The following is a 20,314-nucleotide window of genomic DNA, read 5'->3' on the forward strand; positions in this document are numbered from 1 at the left end:
TATCCCTGACCCCAGGTCACACAGAGCTTTTTCAAAAGTCATGGTGCCTATGGTACAGGGTATTAAGAATTTACCAGGGTCCTGTTTCTTTTGAGGTAAATTTTGCTGAACCAATGTATTCAGTTCATTGGTGAGCAAGGGAGGCTCTTCCTCCAAAGTCTCATTACCAAACAGCTTGGCATTCAACTTCCTGATTGCTCCTAAATATTGGGCAACTTGCCCTTCAACAGTCTTCATCCTCTTCAAAAGATAAATAGTCATCAGAACTCATGAATGGTAAAAGGAGGTCCAAGGGAATCTTTATGGTCTCTGTATGAGCCTCAGATTCCTTTGGTTCCTCATTAGGGGATTCCGTACTGACCATTGGACGTCCCCTGAGGTCTTCCTCATTGGGATTCATATCCTCCTCCTCTTCTAAGGTTCATGTTGATTATATCAATGGTCTTGCACTCTCCTTTGAGATTCTCTTCGGTATTGCTTGGGAGAGTGCTAGGAGGAGTTTCAGTAACCCTTTTACTCAGCTGGCCCACTTGTGCCTCCAAATTTCTAATAGAGGATCTTGTTTTAGTCATGAAACTAAGAGTGGCCTTGGATAGATCAGAGACTATGTTTGCTAAGCTAGAAGGATTCTGCTCAGAATGCTCTGTCTGTTGCGGAGATGATAATGGGAAAGGATTGCTATTGCTAAACCTGTTTCTTCCACCATTGTTATTATTGAAGCCTTGCTTCTGTTGATCCTTCAATGAAAAATTTGGATGATTTTTCCGTGAAGGATTATAGGTGTTGCCAAAGGCTTCACCCATGTAATTCACCTCTACCATGGCAGGGTTCTCAGGATCATAAGCTTCTTCTTCAGAATATGCTTCTTTAGTACTGTTGGATGCGTTTTGCAATCCATTCAGACTCTGAGAGATCATATTGACTTGTTGGATCAATATTTTGTTCTGAGCCAGTATGGCATTCAGAGCATCAATTTCAAGAACTCTTCTCTTTTGAGGCGTCCCATTACTCACAGGATTCCTCTCAGAGGTATACATAAACTGGTTATTTGTTACCATTTCAATAAGTTCCTGAGCTTCTGCAGGTATTTTCTTTAGGTGAATGGATCCACCTGTAGAGTGGTCCAGTGACATCTTAGAAAATTCAGACAGACTATCATAGAATATATCTAATGTGGTCAATTCTGAAAGCATGTCAGAAGGACACTTTTTGGTCAATTGCTTGTATCTTTCCCAAGCTTCATAGAGGGACTCACCATCTTTTTGTCTGAAGTCTGAATATCCACTCTAAGCTTGCTCAGCTTTTGAAGAGGAAAGAACTTGGCTAAGAAAGCTGTGACCAGCTTATCCTAAGAGTCCAGGCTATCTCTAGGTTGTGAGTCCAACTATGTTCTAGCTCTGTCTCTTACAGCAAAAGGGAAAAGCATAAGCTTGTAAACTTCAGGATCAACTCCATTGGTCTTAACAGTATCACAGATCTGTAAGAACTTAGTTAAAAACTGATAAGGGTCTTCTGATGGAAGTCCATAAAACTTGCAGTTCTGTTGCAGTAGAGAAACTAATTGAGGTTTTAGCTCAAAATTATTTGCTCCTATGGCAGGAATTGAGATGCCTCTTCCATAAAAGTTGGAAGTTGGTGTAGTAAAATCACCAAGCATCTTCCTTGCATTGTTGTTTGGTTCGGCCATAATTGTTTCTTTTGCTGCTTCGTTTTTGAAAATTTCAGTGAGGTCCTCTTCAGAGTTTTGTGCTTTAGCTGCTCTTAGTTTCTTCTTCAAAGTCCTTTCAGGTTCAGGATCAGCTTCAACAAGTATGCCTTTATCTTTGTTCCTGCTCATATGAAAGAGAAGAAAACAAAGAAAATATGGAATCCTCTATGTCAAAGTATAGAGATTCCTTGAGGTGTCAGAGGAAAACAAGAATGGAAGGATGAGGTAGGTAAGAAAGAATTCGAACACTCAAAGAGAGATGGAGTTCGAATTGACAATGGAGGAGGAATCTTAGTGTTTAAATAGAAAAGGATGAGAGAGGGGAATAAATTTTTGAAAATTAAAATTTAAAATAATTAGTTAATTAAAAGGGATTTTAAAAAAAAAGTTAATGTTTTTTGAAAATTAAGAGTGAAAAGGTGGTTCTGTAAAAGATAAGAAATAAATTTGAAAAAGATAAGAAGTTAGAGCAAGATTTTGAAATCAAGAATTTTCAAAAAGAAGATACGATTTAAAAAAGATATTTTTGAAAAACAAATTAAAAAGATTTGATTTTTAAAATTAATGACTTGATTAACAAGAAACTGAAAGATATGATTCTAAATTTCAAATATGGAATCTCTCTTAACAAGAAAGTAACAAACTTGTAATTGTTGAATCAAGATTTTTGAAAATATGAGGAAAATATTTGATTTTTGAAAAAGATATGTTTGAAAAGATATGATTGAAAATATTTGATTTGAAAAAAATTTGATTTTGAAAAAAAAGTATGAAGATTTGAAAAAGATTTGCTTTGAAAACAAAATTTCTCTCCTTGTGTCATCCTGGTGTTAAACGCCCAAGAGTTGCATGTTTTGGGCGTTTAACGCCCAATTGCTGCATGGTTTGGGCGTTTAAATGCCAGTTTTCCTTCTTCATTGGGCGTTTTGAATGCCCAGCTTTTTCTCTGTAATTCCTCTGCTTTATATTCTTGGATCTTCATTTTGCTAAATCCTTTATTTAAGAAGATATGTTTTCAATTTTGAAAAACAATAAAATGAGTCAAAACATATAATTCTTGGATCAAAACACAAGATATATGTAAGAACATTATGAACGTCAAGATGAACACCAAGAACAATCTTGAAGATCAAGATGAACATCAAGAACTCAGTTTTCTTAATGAAAGAAAACATGGAGGATACCAAACATAGAACTTTCTCATGTTTGGGCCATATGAATGCAATAATGCATATGTAGAACATCATACGGTGCAAATCAATAAATCATGAAGATCAAACAAGGTAATTCATCAAGAACGACTTGAAGATCATCAAGAACACAATGCATGTGTTTCGAAAATTGCAAGACAATTAAAATCATGCAATTGACACCAAACTTAAAATTTGGCCCGAGATTCAAACAAGAACCATGAAATATTTTTGAGTTTTTATGATTTTATGAATTTTTTTTGGGTTTTTCAAAAATTATTTTTGGAAAAACGAAAAAGAAAGAAAAATTTTTGAAAGATTTTTTTGAAAAGTTTTTGAAAATAAAATAATGGTTAAAAACAAGAAGAAAATTATCTAATCTGTGCAACAAGATGAACCGTCAGTTGTCCAAACTCGAACAATCCCCCGCAACGGCGCGAAAATCTTGGTGCACGAAATTGTGATACACAATGGCGCCAACAACTTGGTACGCACAATTGTAATCTCAACTTTTTTTTACAACTTCGCACAACTAACTAGCAAGTGCACTGGGTCGTCCAAGTAATAAACCTAACGTGAGTAAGGGTCGATCCCACGGAGATTGTCGGCTTGAAGCAAGCTATGGTCACCTTGTAAATCTCAGTCAGGCGGATTCAAATGGGTTATGGAGTTTTCATAATTAAAAGATAAATAAAACATAAAATAAAGATAGAGATACTTATGTAATTCATTGGTGGGAATTTCAGATAAGCGTATGGAGATGCTTCATCCCTCTTGAATCTCTGCTTTCCTACTGCATTCATCCAATCCTTCATACTCCTTTCTATGGCAAGCTGTATGTTGGGCATCATCGTTGTCAATGGCTATTTCCCGTCCTCTCATTGAAAATGGTCCAAATGCGCTGTCACTGCACGACTAATCATCTGTCAGTTTTCAATCATGTTGGAATAGAATCTAGTGATCCTTTTGCGTCTATTACTACGCCCAACACTTGCGAGTTTGAAGCTCGTCACAGTCATCCCTTCCCAAATCCTACTTGGAATACCACAGACAAGGTTTAGACTTTCCAGATCTCAGAAATGGCCACCGATAATTCTAGCTTATACCACGAAGGCTCCGATCTTTCGAAATGGTGGCTGAGATATACGCTTGATCTAAGGTAGAACGGAAGTGGTTGTCAGACACGCGTTCATAGGTTGAGAATAGTGATGAGTGTCACGGATCATCACATTCATCATGTTGAAGTGCAAGCGAATATCTTAGAATATGAATAAGCTTGAATTGAATAGAAAACAGTAGTACTTGCATTAGTACTCGAGGAACAACAGAGCTCTACACCTTAATCTATGGTGTGTAGAAACTCCACCGTTAAAAATACATAAGAACAAGGTCCAGGAATGGCCGAATGACCAGCCTCCCCAATTGGCATATGAATTCGAAAATAGGGAAAAAGACCCCTAGTACAATAGTCAAAAGTTCTTTTTATACTAAAATAGTTACTAGGGTTTACAGAAATAAGTAAGTGATGCAAAAATCCACTTTCGGGCCCACTTGGTGTGTGCTTGGGCTGAGCATTGAAGCTTTCACATGTAGAGGTCTTCCTTGGAGTGAAACACCAGCTTTGGTGCCAATTTGGACGTTTAACTCCAACTTTTATGCCAGCTCTGGCGTTTTGACGCTAGAAAATGGCTGAGAGCTGGCGTTTTGACGCCATTTTACATCGTCAAAACTCACGCAAAGTATGAACTATTATATATTGCTGGAAAGCTCTGGATGTCTGCTTTCCAACGCAATTGAGACCGCATCATTTGGACTCTTGTAGCGCAAAAAATTTCATTTCGAGTGCAGGGATGTCAGAATCCAACAGCATCAGCAGTCCTTTGTCAGCCTCTGAATCAGATTTTTGCTCAGGTCCCTCAATTTCAGCCAGAAAATACTTAAAATCACAGAAAAACACGCCAAAGAAGCGCCAGTCACACGCCATCTGGAAGATCACATTTGTTGAGTTTCTTTTCCTTCCAAATTGTAATTTTCTTTTCACTTTTGTAATTTTCTTTTATTTTATAGATCTAGGAGTAGTATAAATACCCTTGGAAGTATTGGAAAAGGGGTTAGCAAGTCACAGAGTTTAGTTTTGGTGGATTTTACTTTTAGTTTTCACACTTCATCTCTTCCATCTTTTGTACTTTCTCTCTGAGCTATGAGTAGCTAAATTCCCTCTCAATGAGAGAGGGAGCTCTATTGTACTTGATGGATTAATGATAGTGAATTTCTTCTTCTCTTCATCTTCTCTTTTATTTGCTAGAAGGAATTTCTATTTTAATGCTTAGTGTTCAATTAACTTGGAAAAGAGATTGAATGCAAAATGGGTTTCATGGGAACCTTAGAAAAGGAAACATGAAACCATGCTAGAAATCTCTTCTCACACTTGAGTAGTATCTGGGTTTTGGTGTTTGGATATGGTGACATACAATCCTCCCTCTACCTGGACCTATGATGATGTGTGGTATAATCAGGGACCAAGCATATCTCTTTTCATGAGCAATTAGACCAAGGAATTGGCTATTGATCAAGATCTGAGAGATTGAGTCACCAAGGGATTGGGGCTCAATCAATCATGATTGCCAAGAGGTCAATGAGTTGCATGATTGAAGAGGATATGAGCTGGAATTAATCCAAAGAGACAATATCTCCTGATCTCAATGAATTCCCCTATTCTTATCTCTCCCATTCTTTTATAGCTTTACTTACATTCTGCAAAATCCCATTCCCCTTTACATTATTGTTATTTCCATTTCCGCATTTTATTGATTTCTTTTATTTCTTTTGCCATTTATGTTTCTGCCATTTATAATTCTGCACACACAACTTATTCTGTTGAGCTTGACTAATTCACCAATTGATTAAAATTGCTCAAATCTACCAATCTCTGTGGATACGATCCCACTTCACTGTGGGTTAATACTTGACTATAATTTTGGTGCGCTTGCCAAGAGCGGATTCATCAATATTATTGGGGAAGGGTAGTGAATTCAGCCCATCAAATTTTGTGGCGCCGTTGCCGGGGATTGGTTTGAATTTGACAATGATTAAACCAATTGGAGAGCTAGATTAAGCATTTTTTTATTTTTTTATTCATTTCTAAGTGAAACCTTTAAATTCCTTTCAAATCTCTATTTTTTTTTCTTGTCTTTTTGAGATTTCTTTAGCTATTCATTGTTTATACTTTCACTCTCTAACTGTTTGATTAATTACATCACTCAAGCTAATCACTAATTTTAACTAAGGAGATTTCTTCACTTGCTCTTTTCTTGCTGTGTGTTGGATGTATGATAGGTAGAAGAGGAGAGACTTCATCCTCTTTTGATAGTGAACCTGAGAGAACCTTCCTTAGATTGAGGAGGGAGGTTAGAGGCAAGGGTATAGTTGGAGAAGAACCAGTAGAAGAAGATCTAACAACCACCATGGAAGACGAAGTGCACGAAGATGTTGGAGGAGGAGCTGGAAATCAAGCTGGGCAAGAGAGAAGAGTCTTAAGCTCCTATATCAACCCAAATCCAGGAAACTGTGGCAACAGCATCCTCATGCCAATAATCCATGCCAACAACTTTGAGTTGAAACCTCAACTCATCACACTAGTCCAGAATAACTGCTCATATAGAGGAGGTACTCAAGAAGATCCAAATCAACATCTCAACACATTCTTGAGGATATGCGATACTGTAAAGTCCAATGGTGTACACCCTGATACCTACATACTACTTCTGTTCCCTTTCTCACTCAGAGATAAGGCAACAAAGTGGTTAGAATCATTCCCCAAGGAGAGCCTAACCACATGGGAGGATGTTATGAACAAGTTTCTAGCGAGATTTTACCCTCCACAGAGGATCAATAGGCTAAGAGCTGAGGTGCAAACCTTCAGACAACTAGATGGTGAAACATTCTATGAGGCCTAGGAGAGGTTCAAAGATCTAACAAGGAAATGCCCACCAGATATGTTTAATGAGTGGTTGCAGCTCCACATTTTGAATGAAAGATTAACCTATGAATCGAAGAAGGCTGTGGACCACTCTTCAGGGGGTTCACTCAACAAGAAGAAGACCATTGAGGAAGCCATAGATGTCATTGAAACTGTAGTTGAAAATGACTACTTCTATACTTCAGAAAGAGGCCAAAAGAAGGGGGTGCTGGAACTCAATTCTATGGATGCCCTGTTGGCACAAAACAAGGCAATTGCAGCACAATTGGCAGCCTTAACCAAGAAAATGGAAAACAATGAAGTTGCAGTTGTCCAAGCTCAAGCACCACCCCAAGAAGAAAATGAACTAGAAGTTGAATCTGAGCAAGCAAACTATGTGCATAACCCCTCTCAACCACCATATGACCCTAACTCTAAGACATATAACCCATGATGGAAGAACCACCCAAATTTTGGGTGGGGGAACCAGCAAAATCACAACCAAGAGCAGAACAAACCATACCAAGCCAATCAATACCAGCATCATAACTCCAACCGTCAGTCAAATAACAACAGACCTTACCACAATCCACCTTACACATCATATCCTTCCAACGAGCAAACACACCACCATCAAGACACACTAACCCCAACCTCACAACCATGTGAAATCAAGGGTAACTTTGAGAGAGTAGAGGCCGCAACAGCACAGCTATCATCACAGCTTACAGGAGCCATTTCCACCCTCTTGAAAAGGCAAGCAAAAATTGAAAAGAAGATAGATGCCAACCAAGAAGAATACAGGTCGAATTTGAAGAACCAAGGTGCAATAATCTCAAAACTGAAAGCACAAGTGGGGTTCTTATCCAAGCAAATCCCAATTCCTACACACATATTTTCAAGTGACACCATGGCCAACCCAAGAGGGGAATGCAAGGCCATCACACTTAGAAGTGAAAAAGTGATAGAAGAAGCCACCCAAAACCAGGAAAACCACGAAGAAGAAGCTGCAGAAAAGCCTGAAAATAGGAAGAAAGAAGAGGCCCCTAGCCCGTCTTCACCAAAGCCAATCTTGAAGCCTTATGTACTAAAGGCATCATACCCACAAAGGCTGAGGAAGGATGGGAAGGACAACCAGTTCTCTAGATTTTTGGAAATCTTCAAAAAGCTCCAAATTAACATACCATTTGCTAAAGTATTGGAGCAAATGCCCCCTCTACGCAAAGTTCCTGAAGGAGCTCATGACAAGAAAAAGAAACTGGGGTGAAAAGGAGACTGTAGTCCTAACTGAGGAATATAGTTCCATCATACAAAAGAAACTCCCCCAGAAAATGAAGGACCCAGGGAGTTTCCAAATCCCATGCATCATAGGGGATATCACTATTGAAAAGGCCTTCTGTGACTTGGGAGCTAGCATCAATCTCATGTCCTTGAACATGATGAGAAGGATGAGAATTAAGAAAGCCAAACCAACAAGAATGGCACTCCAACTAGCTGACAGAACATTCAAGTTTCCACATGGAGTGATGGAAGATTTATTGGTGAAGGTGGAAGAATTCATCTTCCCAGTTAACTTTGTTGTGCTGGATATGGAAGAAGAGGCAAACACTTTAATTATTCTAGGAAGGCCATTCCTAGCTACTGCTGTAGCCATCATTGATGTGCAAAAAGGAGAACTAGTCTTGAGATTACATGAGGAAAAGATGATCTTCAATGTCTTCAAGGCAATGAGTTATCCCACGGAAGCAATAAGAGAATGCATGATGGTGGACACCATAGAATAAATAGTCCAAGGAGTTTTGGATGAAGAGCAATATGAAAGAAGTATGGAATTGAAGCAACAAGCACAACGTGAAGAACCACATATTCTCGGTATTTATGGATGACTTCTCGGTATTTGGTAACACATATTCTGATTGCTTGCATCACATAGCTCTGGTGCTAAAGAGATGCCAAGAGACTAACCTTGTTTTAAACTGGGAAAAATGCCAATTCATGGTTACAGAAGGAGTGGTCCTTGGTCATAAAATCTCAAAGAAGGGCATAGAAGTAGACAGGGCAAAGGTAGAGGTGATTGAAAAGTTACCTCCACCTTGTAATGTCAAAGCAATCAAAAGCTTTTTGGGACACACTGGTTCTTATAGGAGGTTTATTAGAGACTTCTCTAAGGTTGCTGATGACTTGCATCATCTACGCTTCTTTCTTGCATAACGAAGACCATAAAAGAGCATAAATCTCATTTGATCAGTACAATTCATGCATTATTTGATGAATATTATGGTACACTACTTTGAGATGAGTTGTGTTGAATTTCAGGTAAAAAAAGCATCAAAAATGGGTAGAAGACAAACAAGAAGCTGGGCGTGTGAAACTGGCATGCCACTTGGAGCAAATGCCATAAAAATGCACTGGCGTGGCACGCCAGGAGCTAGGCGTAGCACGTCAGGAGCTAGGCGTGGCACGCCAGTACTAAAGTCCAGAGAAGAAGTCCAAGCATGCATATGGGCATCGCACGCCAGGGACTGGGCGTGGCACGCTAGTACAAAATTCTAGAGAGCAAAATGGAGGACCCAAAAGGGGCATGGCACGCCAGGCTGGGCGTGGCACGCCTGACCCATCAACTACTATGGGCGTGCCACTTGAACAAAGGGGCGTGGCACGCCAACTCACCATCTCAAGAAGAACCTCTACTTTGGCGTGCCACTTGGTGTCGAAGGGGTGGCACGCCAGCTCCAAGAATTCATTTGGGCATGCCACTTGAGAACCCATGTGTGGCACGCCAAGCTTGAAGAGTGCACAAATGCATGGGCGTGCCACTTGAGCCTTCAGGCGTGGCACGCTGGTACAAGTTTCCAGAGAGGATGAAGGAGGCCAATTACATAGGGCGTGCCTCTTGGTATCGAAGGCGTGGCACGCCATTCACCATTCCTCCCTTAGGCGTGCCACTTGAGCAACCAGGTGTGGCACGTCAGTGTCATTCAGAGGGCAAAGAAGCATTGGGGTGTGCCACTTGAATCTGTGGCGTGGCACGCCAAACAGAGGAACCACTCACTCACAAAGGGGTGTGGCACGCCAAACCCTGGGCGTGCCATGCTAGTGCAACTTTCCAGAGGAGCTTAGCCAAGCACACAGCAAGGGCGTGGCATGCCAGACCCTGGCCGTGCCACGCTAGTTCAAGTTTCCAGAGGCAAAGAAAAGTGGAAAAAGGCAAAGGGCGTGCCACTTGAGTTCGAAGGCGTGGCACGCCAACACAAGAATTCCACTATAGCGTGCCACTTGGGTTCGAAGGCGTGGCATGCCAAGGTTGACAAAGGGACGAGCGTGCCACTTGAAGGATTGGGCGTGGCACGCCAAGCTAGAAATGAAGGGCACGTGACACGCCAGCTGAGAAGTCACGCTTATTGAGTGTTTTCTTTTCTCTCCAAAATGTAATTTTCCCTTTTCTCTTTTGTAATTCTTTTATTAGGAGTAGTATAAATACCCCCAAGGAGTACTGAAGGAAAAAAAAGCAGTTAGTTTTAGATCCACTTTTATACTTCACTTTTGAGTACTTTTTGTGCTATGAGTAGCTAACTTCCCTCTCATTGAGAGAGGGAGCTCTGTTGTACTTGATGGATTGATAATAGTGAAATTCTTCTTCTCTTCATCTTCTCTTTGATTTACTAGAAGGAATTTCGTTCTTAATATTTAGTGTTCAATTATCTTGGGAAAGAGATTGAATGCAATTGGGTTTCATGGGAACCTTGGGAAAGGAAACATGAAACCATGCTTGAAATCCCTTCTCACACTTGAGTAGAATCTAGGTTTTGGTGTTTGGACTCGTGACATATAATCCTCCCTCTACCTGGACCTATAAGGGTGTGTGGTATAATCAGGGACCAAGCATATCTCTCTTCATGAGCAATTAGACCAAGGAATTGGCTATTGATCAAGATCTGAGAGATTGAATCACCAAGGGATTGGGGCTCAATCAATCATGATTGCCAAGAGGTCAATGAGTTGCATGATTAAATAGGATATAAGCTAGATTTGATCCAAAGAGACAACATCTCCCAATCTCAATGAATTTCCCCATTCTTATCTATCCATTTCTTTACAGCTTAATTTTTACATTCCGCAATTCCCCACTCCCATTTACATTCAAGTCCTTTATGATTCAGCACTTTACATTCTGCAATTTTCGTTTCTGCACTTTATTGCTTTTCTTTATATTCTAGTCATTTACATTTATGTCATTTACAATTCTGCACTTCACAATCTTATTAATTCGCTTGACTAATTCATCAACCAATTAAAACTGCTTGAATTTGCCAATCTCTGTGGATATGATCCCACTCCACTGTGGGTTATTACTTGGCGATAATTTTGGTGCGCTTGCCAAAAGAACTAATTCACTAATTTTTGAATGGGGTGTGAATTAGAACTCATCAACTTTTATGGTGCCGTTGCCGGGGATTGGCTTAAATTTAACAGTAATTAAATTGATTGGAGAGCTATATTAAGCAATTTAAATTCCTTGTTATTTTAATTTCTTTCATTTAGCAATTTTTTATTTTATTTTGAGCTCTATTCCCTTCTTCTTTGATTATTTTATTCAGTATCCATATTTCCACTCTTCTAACTATTCGATCAATTACACCACTCACACTAACAACTACTCTAACAAAAGTAATTTCTTCATCCATTTTCTTTCTTGCTTTTTACCTTGATTGGTTGTATGACAGGTAGGAGAAGCGGGGCTTCAACTTCCTTTGATTCTGAACCTGAGAAGACCTTCCTTAGATTAAGGAGGGAAGCAAGAGGGAAGAGATTTGTTGGTGCTGAGGAAGAGGAAGAGTATTTTGAAACAAACATGGAGAAGAATATGGAGAATCACCATGAGGAAGAAGTTCATAACCATGCCAGAGAAGGCCCAGTCAATCATGATGGGCAAGAAAGGAGAGTCTTAGGCTCCTACATCAAGCCAAACCAAGGAATTTATGGCAGCGGCATCCTAAAGCCAATAATTCATGCCAATAATTTTGACCTGAAGCCTCAGCTCATCACACTTGTTCAGAATAATTGCTCATATGGAGGAAGTGCGCAAGAAGACCCTAATCAACATCTTAGCACATTCTTGAGGATATGTGATACTGTAAAGTCCAACGGGGTACACCCTGACATCTACAAACTACTCTTATTCCCTTTCTCACTCAGAGATAAGGTAGCAAAGTGGTTGGAATCATTCCCCAAGGATAGCCTAACTACATGGGAGGAGGTCGTGAATAGATTTCTTGCAAGATTTGAACCTCCACAAAGAATCAACAGGCTGAGAGCTGAGGTGCAAATTTTCAAACAACAAGATGGAGAAACACTCTATGAGGCCTAGGAGAGATTCAAAGATCTGACAAGAAGGTGCCCACCGGAAATGTTCAATGAGTGGGTACAACTACATATCTTTTATGAGGGACTATCCTATGAAGCAAAGAAGGCAGTGGATCATTCTTCAGGAGGCTCACTCAACAAAAAGAAAACCATTGAAGAGGCCATAGATGTCATTGAGACTATAGCTGAAAATGAGTATTTCTATACCTCCGAAAGGACTCAGAAGAAGGGAGTGCTAGAACTCAACTCTGTAGATGCTTTGTTATCTCAGAACAAGGCAAATATAGCACAAATATCAGGCTTAACCAAAAGGATGGAGGCCAACCAAGCCTCAATCATTCAAGACCAAACTCCTCAACAAGAAGGGAATGCACCAAAATCTGAAGGTGACATGGAACAAGCTAATTATGTGAACAATTCATCCAGAACACCATATGACCCACACTCTAAGACATACAACCCAGGTTGGAAGAACCACACAAACTTTGGGTGGGAAAATCAACAAAAGCATAACCAGGACCACAACAAGCATTATTCATCAAATCAGCATCCCAACCACAACCCCAACCATCAAACAGGGAACCATAGATCCTACCATAACTCACAAAACACATCATACCATAACAACCAACCTATACACAACAACCTCAATCAAGATGCACCATCCTCAACTATGCAACCATGCGAAATCAAGAGCAACTTTGAAAGGATGGAGGCTGCAATAGCACAACTGTCATCCCAGATTTCAGGTGCAGTCTCCACCCTCATGGACAGACAAGCACAAACTGACAGAAGGCTAGATGCTAATCAAGAGGAATACAGGTCAAATCTGAAAAATAAAGGCACATCAATCTCAAAGTTGGAAGCACAAGTGGGGATTTTGTCTAAGCAAATCCCACTTTCCACACACACATTCCCCAACGATACCATGGCTAACCCAAGAGGGGAGTGCAAAGCCATAACTCTAAGAAGTGGAAAGGTTGTAGAGGAAGGAACCCCAAGCAAAGACAATCATGAAAAGGTTATATCAATGCATGGGAACGAGGATGAAAGGGAGATCCCGGCTTCACCTCCACCAAAACTAGTCTAGAAGCCCTATGTGCCAAAGGCACCATATCCACAAAGACTGAGAAAAGATGAGAAGGATGGCCAGTTCTCTAAGTTCCTAGAGATCTTCAAGAGGCTCCAAATCAACATACCATTTGTTGAGGCATTAGAATAAATGCCACTATATGCCAAGTTCTTAAAGAAGCTTATAACTAAAAAGAGGAACTGGGAGGCAAAAGAAACCATAGTATTGACTGAGGAATGCAGCACCATCATACAGAAGAAGCTGCCTCAAAAGCTGAAAGACCCAGGGTGTTTTCAAATTCCCTGCATCATAGAGACATCACTATTGAGAAAGCTTTGTGTGATTTGGGAGCTAGCATAAATCTTATGTCTCTAACCATGATGAGAAGGATGAAGATTGAGGAAGCCAAGCCAACAAGAATGGCACTCTAATTGGCTGATAGAACATTTAAGTTTCCATATGGGGTGGTGGAAGAATTGCTAGTGAAAGTAGGAGAATTCATTTTCCCTGCTGATTTCGTTGTGCTAGACATGGAAGAAGAGGCTAACACGTCAATTATCCTAGGAAGACCATTTCTAGCTACTGCTGGAGCCATCATTGATGTGCAGAAAGGGAAACTAGTCTTGAGATTGCATGAAGAGAAAATGGTCTTCAACGTCTTTAAAGCAATGAGTTACCCCAAAGAATCCATAGGAAAATGCATGCTGGTAGATACTATGCAACAGATAGTTCAAGAAGTCATGGAAGAAGAACAATGTGGAGAAAGCATTAAGCTGGAACAAGCACCAGATGGAGAACTACCACAAGCAACCATGAGAAACTCAATCATGCCAACTACCATGGACAACAAAGATGCAGAGTCACCAAAACTAGAGCTGAAAGCCTTACCACTCAGCTTGAAATATGCATATCTGGGTACTAACAACACTCACCCAGTAATCATAAATTCAAGTCTGAGTAAGAAACAAGAAGAAGAACTTATTTAAGTGTTGAGACAACATAAGGATGCCATAGGCTGGATACTTGCAGATTTAAAGGGGATCAGTCCTTCAATGTGCATGCATAAAATCTTACTTGAAGAGGATGCCAAACCCTCAAGATAGCAACAAAGAAGGCTGAACCCAACTATGAATGAAGTGGTTCAGAAAGAAGTGTTGAAATTATGGCAGGCAGAGGTGATCTACCCCATCTCAGATAGCCCTTGGGTAAGCCCGGTGTAAGTAGTCCCTAAGAAGGGAGGGATCCCTATTGTGGCAAATGAGAAGAATGAATTGATAACCACAAGGACAGTGACCGGATGGCGTATGTGCATTGACTATCGGAAACTTAATGAAGCCACCCGGAAGGATCACTTTCCCCTACCCTTCATGGACCAGATGCTTGAAAGTTTGGCAGGACATGAGTATTATTGCTTCCTGGATGGATATTCGGGCTACAATCAAATTGTTGTAGACCCCAAGGATCAAGAAAAAACTTTATTTACTTGTCCATATGGTGTCTTTGCTTATATGAGGATGCCCTTTGGATTGTGCAATGCACCTGCAAACATTCCAAAGGTGCATGCTCTCAATTTTTTCAGATATGATTGAGAAGTTCATAGAAGTATTTATGGATGACTTCTCTGTGTTTGGGAACTCATATTCTGATTGCCTATACCATCTTGCTCTTGTGCTAAAAAGGTGTCAAGAAACTAACCTGGTTTTAAACTGGGAAAAGTGCCATTTTATGGTGACTGAAGGGGTGGTTTTTGGTCACAAGATTTCAAAAGATGGCATAGAAGTATACAAGGAAAAAGTGGAAGTAATTGAAAAATTACCTCCACCTTGCAATGTCAAAGCAATCAGAAGCTTTTTGGGATACGCTGGGTTCTATAGGAGGTTTATTAAAGATTTTTCAAAGATTGCAAAACCCCTTAGCAACCTACTTGTCTCAAATACTCCCTTTGTTTTTGATAGAGAGTGCATGGTAGCCTTTGATGAACTCAAAAAGAAACTCTCCTCTGCACCTATTATAGCACCACCAAGTTGGGATTTTCCCTTTGAACTAATGTATGATGCATCTGTTTTTGCTGTTGGTGCTGTTCTAGGACAGAGGAAAGACAAGCTAGTACATGTTATTTACTATGCTAGCAAGGTCCTTAATGAGAATCAAAGGAACTATACCACCACGGAGAAAGAACTTTTAGCCATAGTTTTTTCTTTTGATAAGTTTAGATCATATCTCATTGGCTCAAAAGTAATTGTGTTCCTTTGATCATGCAGCACTCAAATACTTGCTTACTAAACAAGAATTTAAGCCTAGACTAATAAGGTGGATCCTTCTGCTCCAAGAATTTGATATTGAGATTAAAGATAGGAGCGGAGCAGAGAACAAGGTAGCTGACCACCTCTCAAGGATCCCACAAGATGAAGAAATGCAGCAAGTAGTAGTAAATGAAAGCTTTCCTGATGAACAATTGATGATGATTCGAGTAGCCCTTTGGTTTGCAGACATAGCTAACTTAAAGGCTATTGGGGAACTACCAACTAACATCAACAAGCACATGAAGAGGAACCTAATCAAGGATGCCAAACACTACATCTGGAATGACCCCTATTTGTTCAAAAAATATGCTGATGGAGTCCTAAGAAGGTGTATATCCCATGAAGAAGGGCAGGAAGTGTTATGGCAGTGCCATGGGTCAGCATATGGAGGTCACTTCAGTAGAGAAAGGACATCAGCAAAAGTGCTTCAATCCGGATTTTACTGGCCAGCAATGTTTAAGGATGCCAAGGAAATGGTGTCAAGGTGCGATGAATGTCAAAGAACTGGTAATCTAACCAAGAGGAATGAGATGCCACAACAATACATACTAGAGCTGGAGCTATTTGATGTATAGAGGATCGATTTCATGGGACCCTTCCCAACCTCCTACTCAGATAGCTACATATTGGTGGCTGTTGATTATGTCTCAAGGTAGGTAGAAGCCATAGCCACTGAAACGAATGACAACAAAGTTGTGATAAGCTTCTTGAGAAGGAATATCTTCAGCAGATTTAGAGTTCCCAGAGCTCTCATTAGTGATGGAGGGACACACTTATGCAACAAACAACTCGAGACACTCCTTCTCAGATATGGAGTAAAGCACAAAGTGGCCACTCCATACCACCCACAGACCAACGGGCAAACTGAGATCTCCAACAGAGAGCTAAAATGAATCCTTGCAAAAATTGTTGGAAGCTCAATAAAGGACTGGTCTAAGAAGCTAGACGATGCACTGTGGGCCTACAGAACAGCCTATAAGACTCCCATTGGGATGTCTCCATACCAATTGGTATATGGAAAGGCTTGTCACTTACCAGTTGAACTTGAGCATGGAGCATTTTGGGCTCTAAAAATGTTAAACTATGATGAGCAAGCTACTGGAGAAAAGAGATTAATGCAACTCAATGAGCTGAAAGAGTTTAGAAATCAAGCATATGAGAATGAAAAAATCTACAAAGAGAACACAAAAAGGTGGCATGACCAAAAGATAGCAAGAAGAGAGTTCACTGAAGGACAGAAGGTGTTACTCTATAACTCAAGACTCAAGTTCTTCCCTGGAAAACTTAAGTCTCGATGGTCAGGACCTTTCACTATACTCAAAGTGTTTCCCTATGGTCATGTGGAGCTCATAGAGGACAAGACACAGATAACTTTTTCTGTCAATGGCCATAGACTCAAACACTACTCGGGAGGCTCCTTCGAGGAGCAGAGAGTGAGCTACAAGCTCAGTTAAAGATGAAAGAATGTCAAGCTAATGACAATAAAGAAGCGCTAGTTGGGAGGTACCCCAACACTTTATCCTTTTTAATTTAATTGCTTTTCTTAGAAGTAGTTTAAATTCTGTTGCTTTAGATAGTTTAAATTTCAGTTATTAGGATTAGTTCACAATTGTAGATTAGAAAGTTTGATATAAGCTTTGGTAGCTAGATTTTCTTTACACTCTCTTATTTCTTTCTATTTGAGAGTTGCAACTTGATGAATGCATAACTAATGATGAGTGAATGGGCTGAGAACTAGCTAAATTGCTAAGTTTAGTGTGGCATCTCACCCACTTAATCTAGGTTTACAAACAATTAATAGTTTGATTTTGAAGAGAAAGCCCAGAGACTAAGTTTGGTGTGGCCCCCACCAAGGATCACATAGCAGCCCAAGTCACCCAATTTGAAAATACTTAATGCTTTGGGTAAGAACATAAACATGGTTTAATGAGTTTAGAGGAATTGGAATCAAAAGAAAATGAAAAGATTGATGTTATTCCACTCTTATGAACACATTAAATACACAATGATGAAATCAATTTATTAAGATGCCAAAGAATTAAGTTTGGTATCCCAAGGGATACCCATCAGTTGCAATCAAATTCATTCTTGACGAGAAGAAATGTGAAGAGGTTCTTTTGTTATTACTAATGGGTTCAGTTTCAATTTCAGGAGAGAAGATGGGGCCCACATGGTAAACAACTCACAAAGCAAGGAAGTCAAAGTGTACTTGCACTTTGGAACTTGACACACGCAGAAGACACTGTGAGAAAAGAGTTGGTGCCTCTTCCCATGCTAGGCGCCACTCCCCAAAGTGGGAAAATATTTAACCTTTTTTATTTCCCACCCTTTGAACCACACCATTCACCCATTATAAAAGATTCACCCCCCATCTCCTCTCCCACTTCAACAACCCCCACACCCCTCACCTTCGCTTCTCTTTTCATCTTCTACTATCTCGCATCCCCTACTTTCTTCTTCTTTTTTCTTGATTGGGACAATCAAGTCCTAAGTTTGGTGTTGGAGCAAAACCTTGTTTTGCCTTCTCTTTCTTTCAACCCCCATTTTTTTACAACCTTAAGCACATTCTTTCAACCTAATGGCACCACCAAAAAGCTCAGCCTCAAAGAAAAGAAAAACCAAGGAACCAACCTCTGGATCCTCAAGCTCTTTTAATGACTACAAGTTCCTCTCTACATTCAACCAAAATCAATTCTATGGTTGGGTGAGTGAGAGGGAAATCATTCCAGAAGTTGGGTTTCAACTAGGGAGAAATGAGCATATTGAAATCAACATTGAGACCGACAATAGGGGTTGGTCACTTTTATGCAACCCACCAAGGAAAGTGGTAGAGAGCTTGGTGAGAGAATTCTATGCCAACGCAGTACCTCAACCAGGACAACACTATGGCTACATTAGCTATGTAAGGGGGACGTCCATTGACTACAGCCCCTCTAGCATAGAAGGAATGCTAATGGTGAAGAGGACAAACTCCACTCAGAGCTATGAAGAAAGAATGAAGCAGCAAGACCCTGGATTTGAGGAGATCCTGAATGAAATTTGTGTGATGAATGTGCGTTGGATAAATGATAAGGATGGGATACCCAACCAATTGAGGAGAAGAGATTTGAGCCCTCAAGATAGAGGTGGCTAGAATTTGTGAAGAGGTCCCTAATCCCCACATCCAACACTTCAGAGGTAACCAAGGAGAGAGCTGTGCTCATTTACAGCATCATGAGAGGAAAAAACATCAATGTGGGGGAGATGATCACCAACAACATCAACAAAGTACTGAGAAGCACTAGTGACAACACAAGGTTGGCATTCCTCAGCATTATACAGAGGCTACGTGATGAGGCTGGAGTTGAAAATATCATTGATGAAGTGCTTGTGAAGCAAGACAAGTTCATAACTGCCAAAAAAATGGCCAAAGTGGTGGCTGTCCACCCACTCAACAGGGCTAGAGAACGAAGAGCTCATGCTCATAAACTACAACAACAACAAGAAGAGGAAGAGGCAGAAGAGCAACCTCACTTCCTGGCACTTCAACCACCACCACACTACCAATATCAGCAATTTCCAGAGGAATTCAACTAGGAGCAATTGCAAGGAGATGTACACTAAATTAAGGGAGACCTACACCACTTGAGGGAAGATGTCAATCAACTCAAGGAGACTCAGCAACAACAATGGAGCCAAGTCAACCAAAACATTCAACAACTCCAAGGGGGCTTTAAGAACCTCAATGAGCAGTAAGATTAGATTAACTGGAGAGAGATGCAAGGCAGCCTAGGAATGATTCTGGAACGACAATTACAACAAATGAAGAGTCTTGCTGAATTCAGACACCTTTATGAAGCAAGGATTATAGCCAGAGGGGAATATGATTGCTATGCACAAACAAAGTTGAGCTACCTGTGCAATGCAGTGGCTAACATGAACCCCAATTACCCCACCTATATGCAGAAATTGGAGGAACTCAGCTCAAGACAAGAAGAAATAGCATACCAACATAAGGAGAATGTGAAATCATACATGAGGAGGCTAGGATTTTGGAAGCCCAAGGATACCAAAGCTCAAGAAGGTCCCTCAAAGCTAAGTGAAGGTGGCTTATCCCCTTCCAAGAAGAAGGACAAAGAGAAAGGGCCAATGAACTAAAAATGAAGCTGCTCTAGGTTGTTGAGTCCCATGGTTGACATTTTCCAATTTCTAAATTCAGTTTAAGCCTTTGCTTTATTTACTTCTTAAATAATCATGCTAGGATAGTTTATGTTTTATGCTTAGTTTTAAATTCCTGTTTGAAGTCTTTATGAGTTTTTTTTTTACAAGAAAGAAAATTTCATGTATTTCAAGTCTTTATTTCAACGTAAATAAAGGTAGAGCTTGTCTCCATAAGAGCTACTGTGAGTTGTGCAAAAATAATAAGAGTGACCAAGGCCAAGAGGGATCATCAAACAAACTAAGAAACAAGAAACTAAGTGTAGGACCTTGGATGAACTAAAAAGAAAATGAGTCATAGAGAGCAACTAGTCCTAGAAGGTATAACAAGGGAAGACTAAGAGGTGTTCCTTGAATATCCATAGAACCAAGAGGTAGTAAGCAATAAAGGCCCAAGACTCTGAGCATCAACTACTAGGATAGAAAAAGAAACATTAGAAAGCTCAAAAAGAATTAAAGATCTTAGTAGATGCTTGTGGTGAAGATGTGTCAAGAAGAGACCTGGGCAAGTAAATTCTTAGG

The 20,314-nt window shown here is 40.1% G+C and overlaps 3 protein-coding genes and 1 non-coding gene across 4 annotated transcripts; all 4 read left to right on the forward strand.

Moving 5' to 3' along the window:
* Positions 1–1,187: 1,187 nt before the first annotated feature.
* LOC130949896 (small nucleolar RNA R71) lies at positions 1,188–1,294 on the forward strand. The gene has a single exon (XR_009073483.1). It is a non-coding gene; the product is annotated as a small nucleolar RNA R71 (small nucleolar RNA).
* A 6,893-nt stretch (positions 1,295–8,187) lies between these two features.
* LOC130981888 (uncharacterized) lies at positions 8,188–8,640 on the forward strand. Its single transcript, XM_057905635.1, has one exon. The coding sequence runs from the start codon at positions 8,188–8,190 to the stop codon at positions 8,638–8,640; it is 453 nt and encodes a 150-aa protein (XP_057761618.1).
* A 5,182-nt stretch (positions 8,641–13,822) lies between these two features.
* Positions 13,823–16,170, forward strand: LOC130981897 (uncharacterized). Its single transcript, XM_057905647.1, has 2 exons — positions 13,823–14,207; positions 15,554–16,170. Exons 1-2 carry the CDS (start codon positions 13,823–13,825, stop codon positions 16,168–16,170), a joined length of 1,002 nt encoding a protein of 333 aa, XP_057761630.1.
* Positions 16,171–16,182: 12 nt separating this feature from the next.
* LOC130981905 (uncharacterized) lies at positions 16,183–17,049 on the forward strand. Its single transcript, XM_057905659.1, has 2 exons — positions 16,183–16,247; positions 16,512–17,049. Exons 1-2 carry the CDS (start codon positions 16,183–16,185, stop codon positions 17,047–17,049), a joined length of 603 nt encoding a protein of 200 aa, XP_057761642.1.
* Positions 17,050–20,314: the final 3,265 nt, after the last annotated feature.

The sequence above is a fragment of the Arachis stenosperma genome, chromosome 1 (genome assembly GCF_014773155.1).
Source record: "Arachis stenosperma cultivar V10309 chromosome 1, arast.V10309.gnm1.PFL2, whole genome shotgun sequence".
NCBI classification, from domain to species: domain Eukaryota; kingdom Viridiplantae; phylum Streptophyta; class Magnoliopsida; order Fabales; family Fabaceae; genus Arachis; species Arachis stenosperma.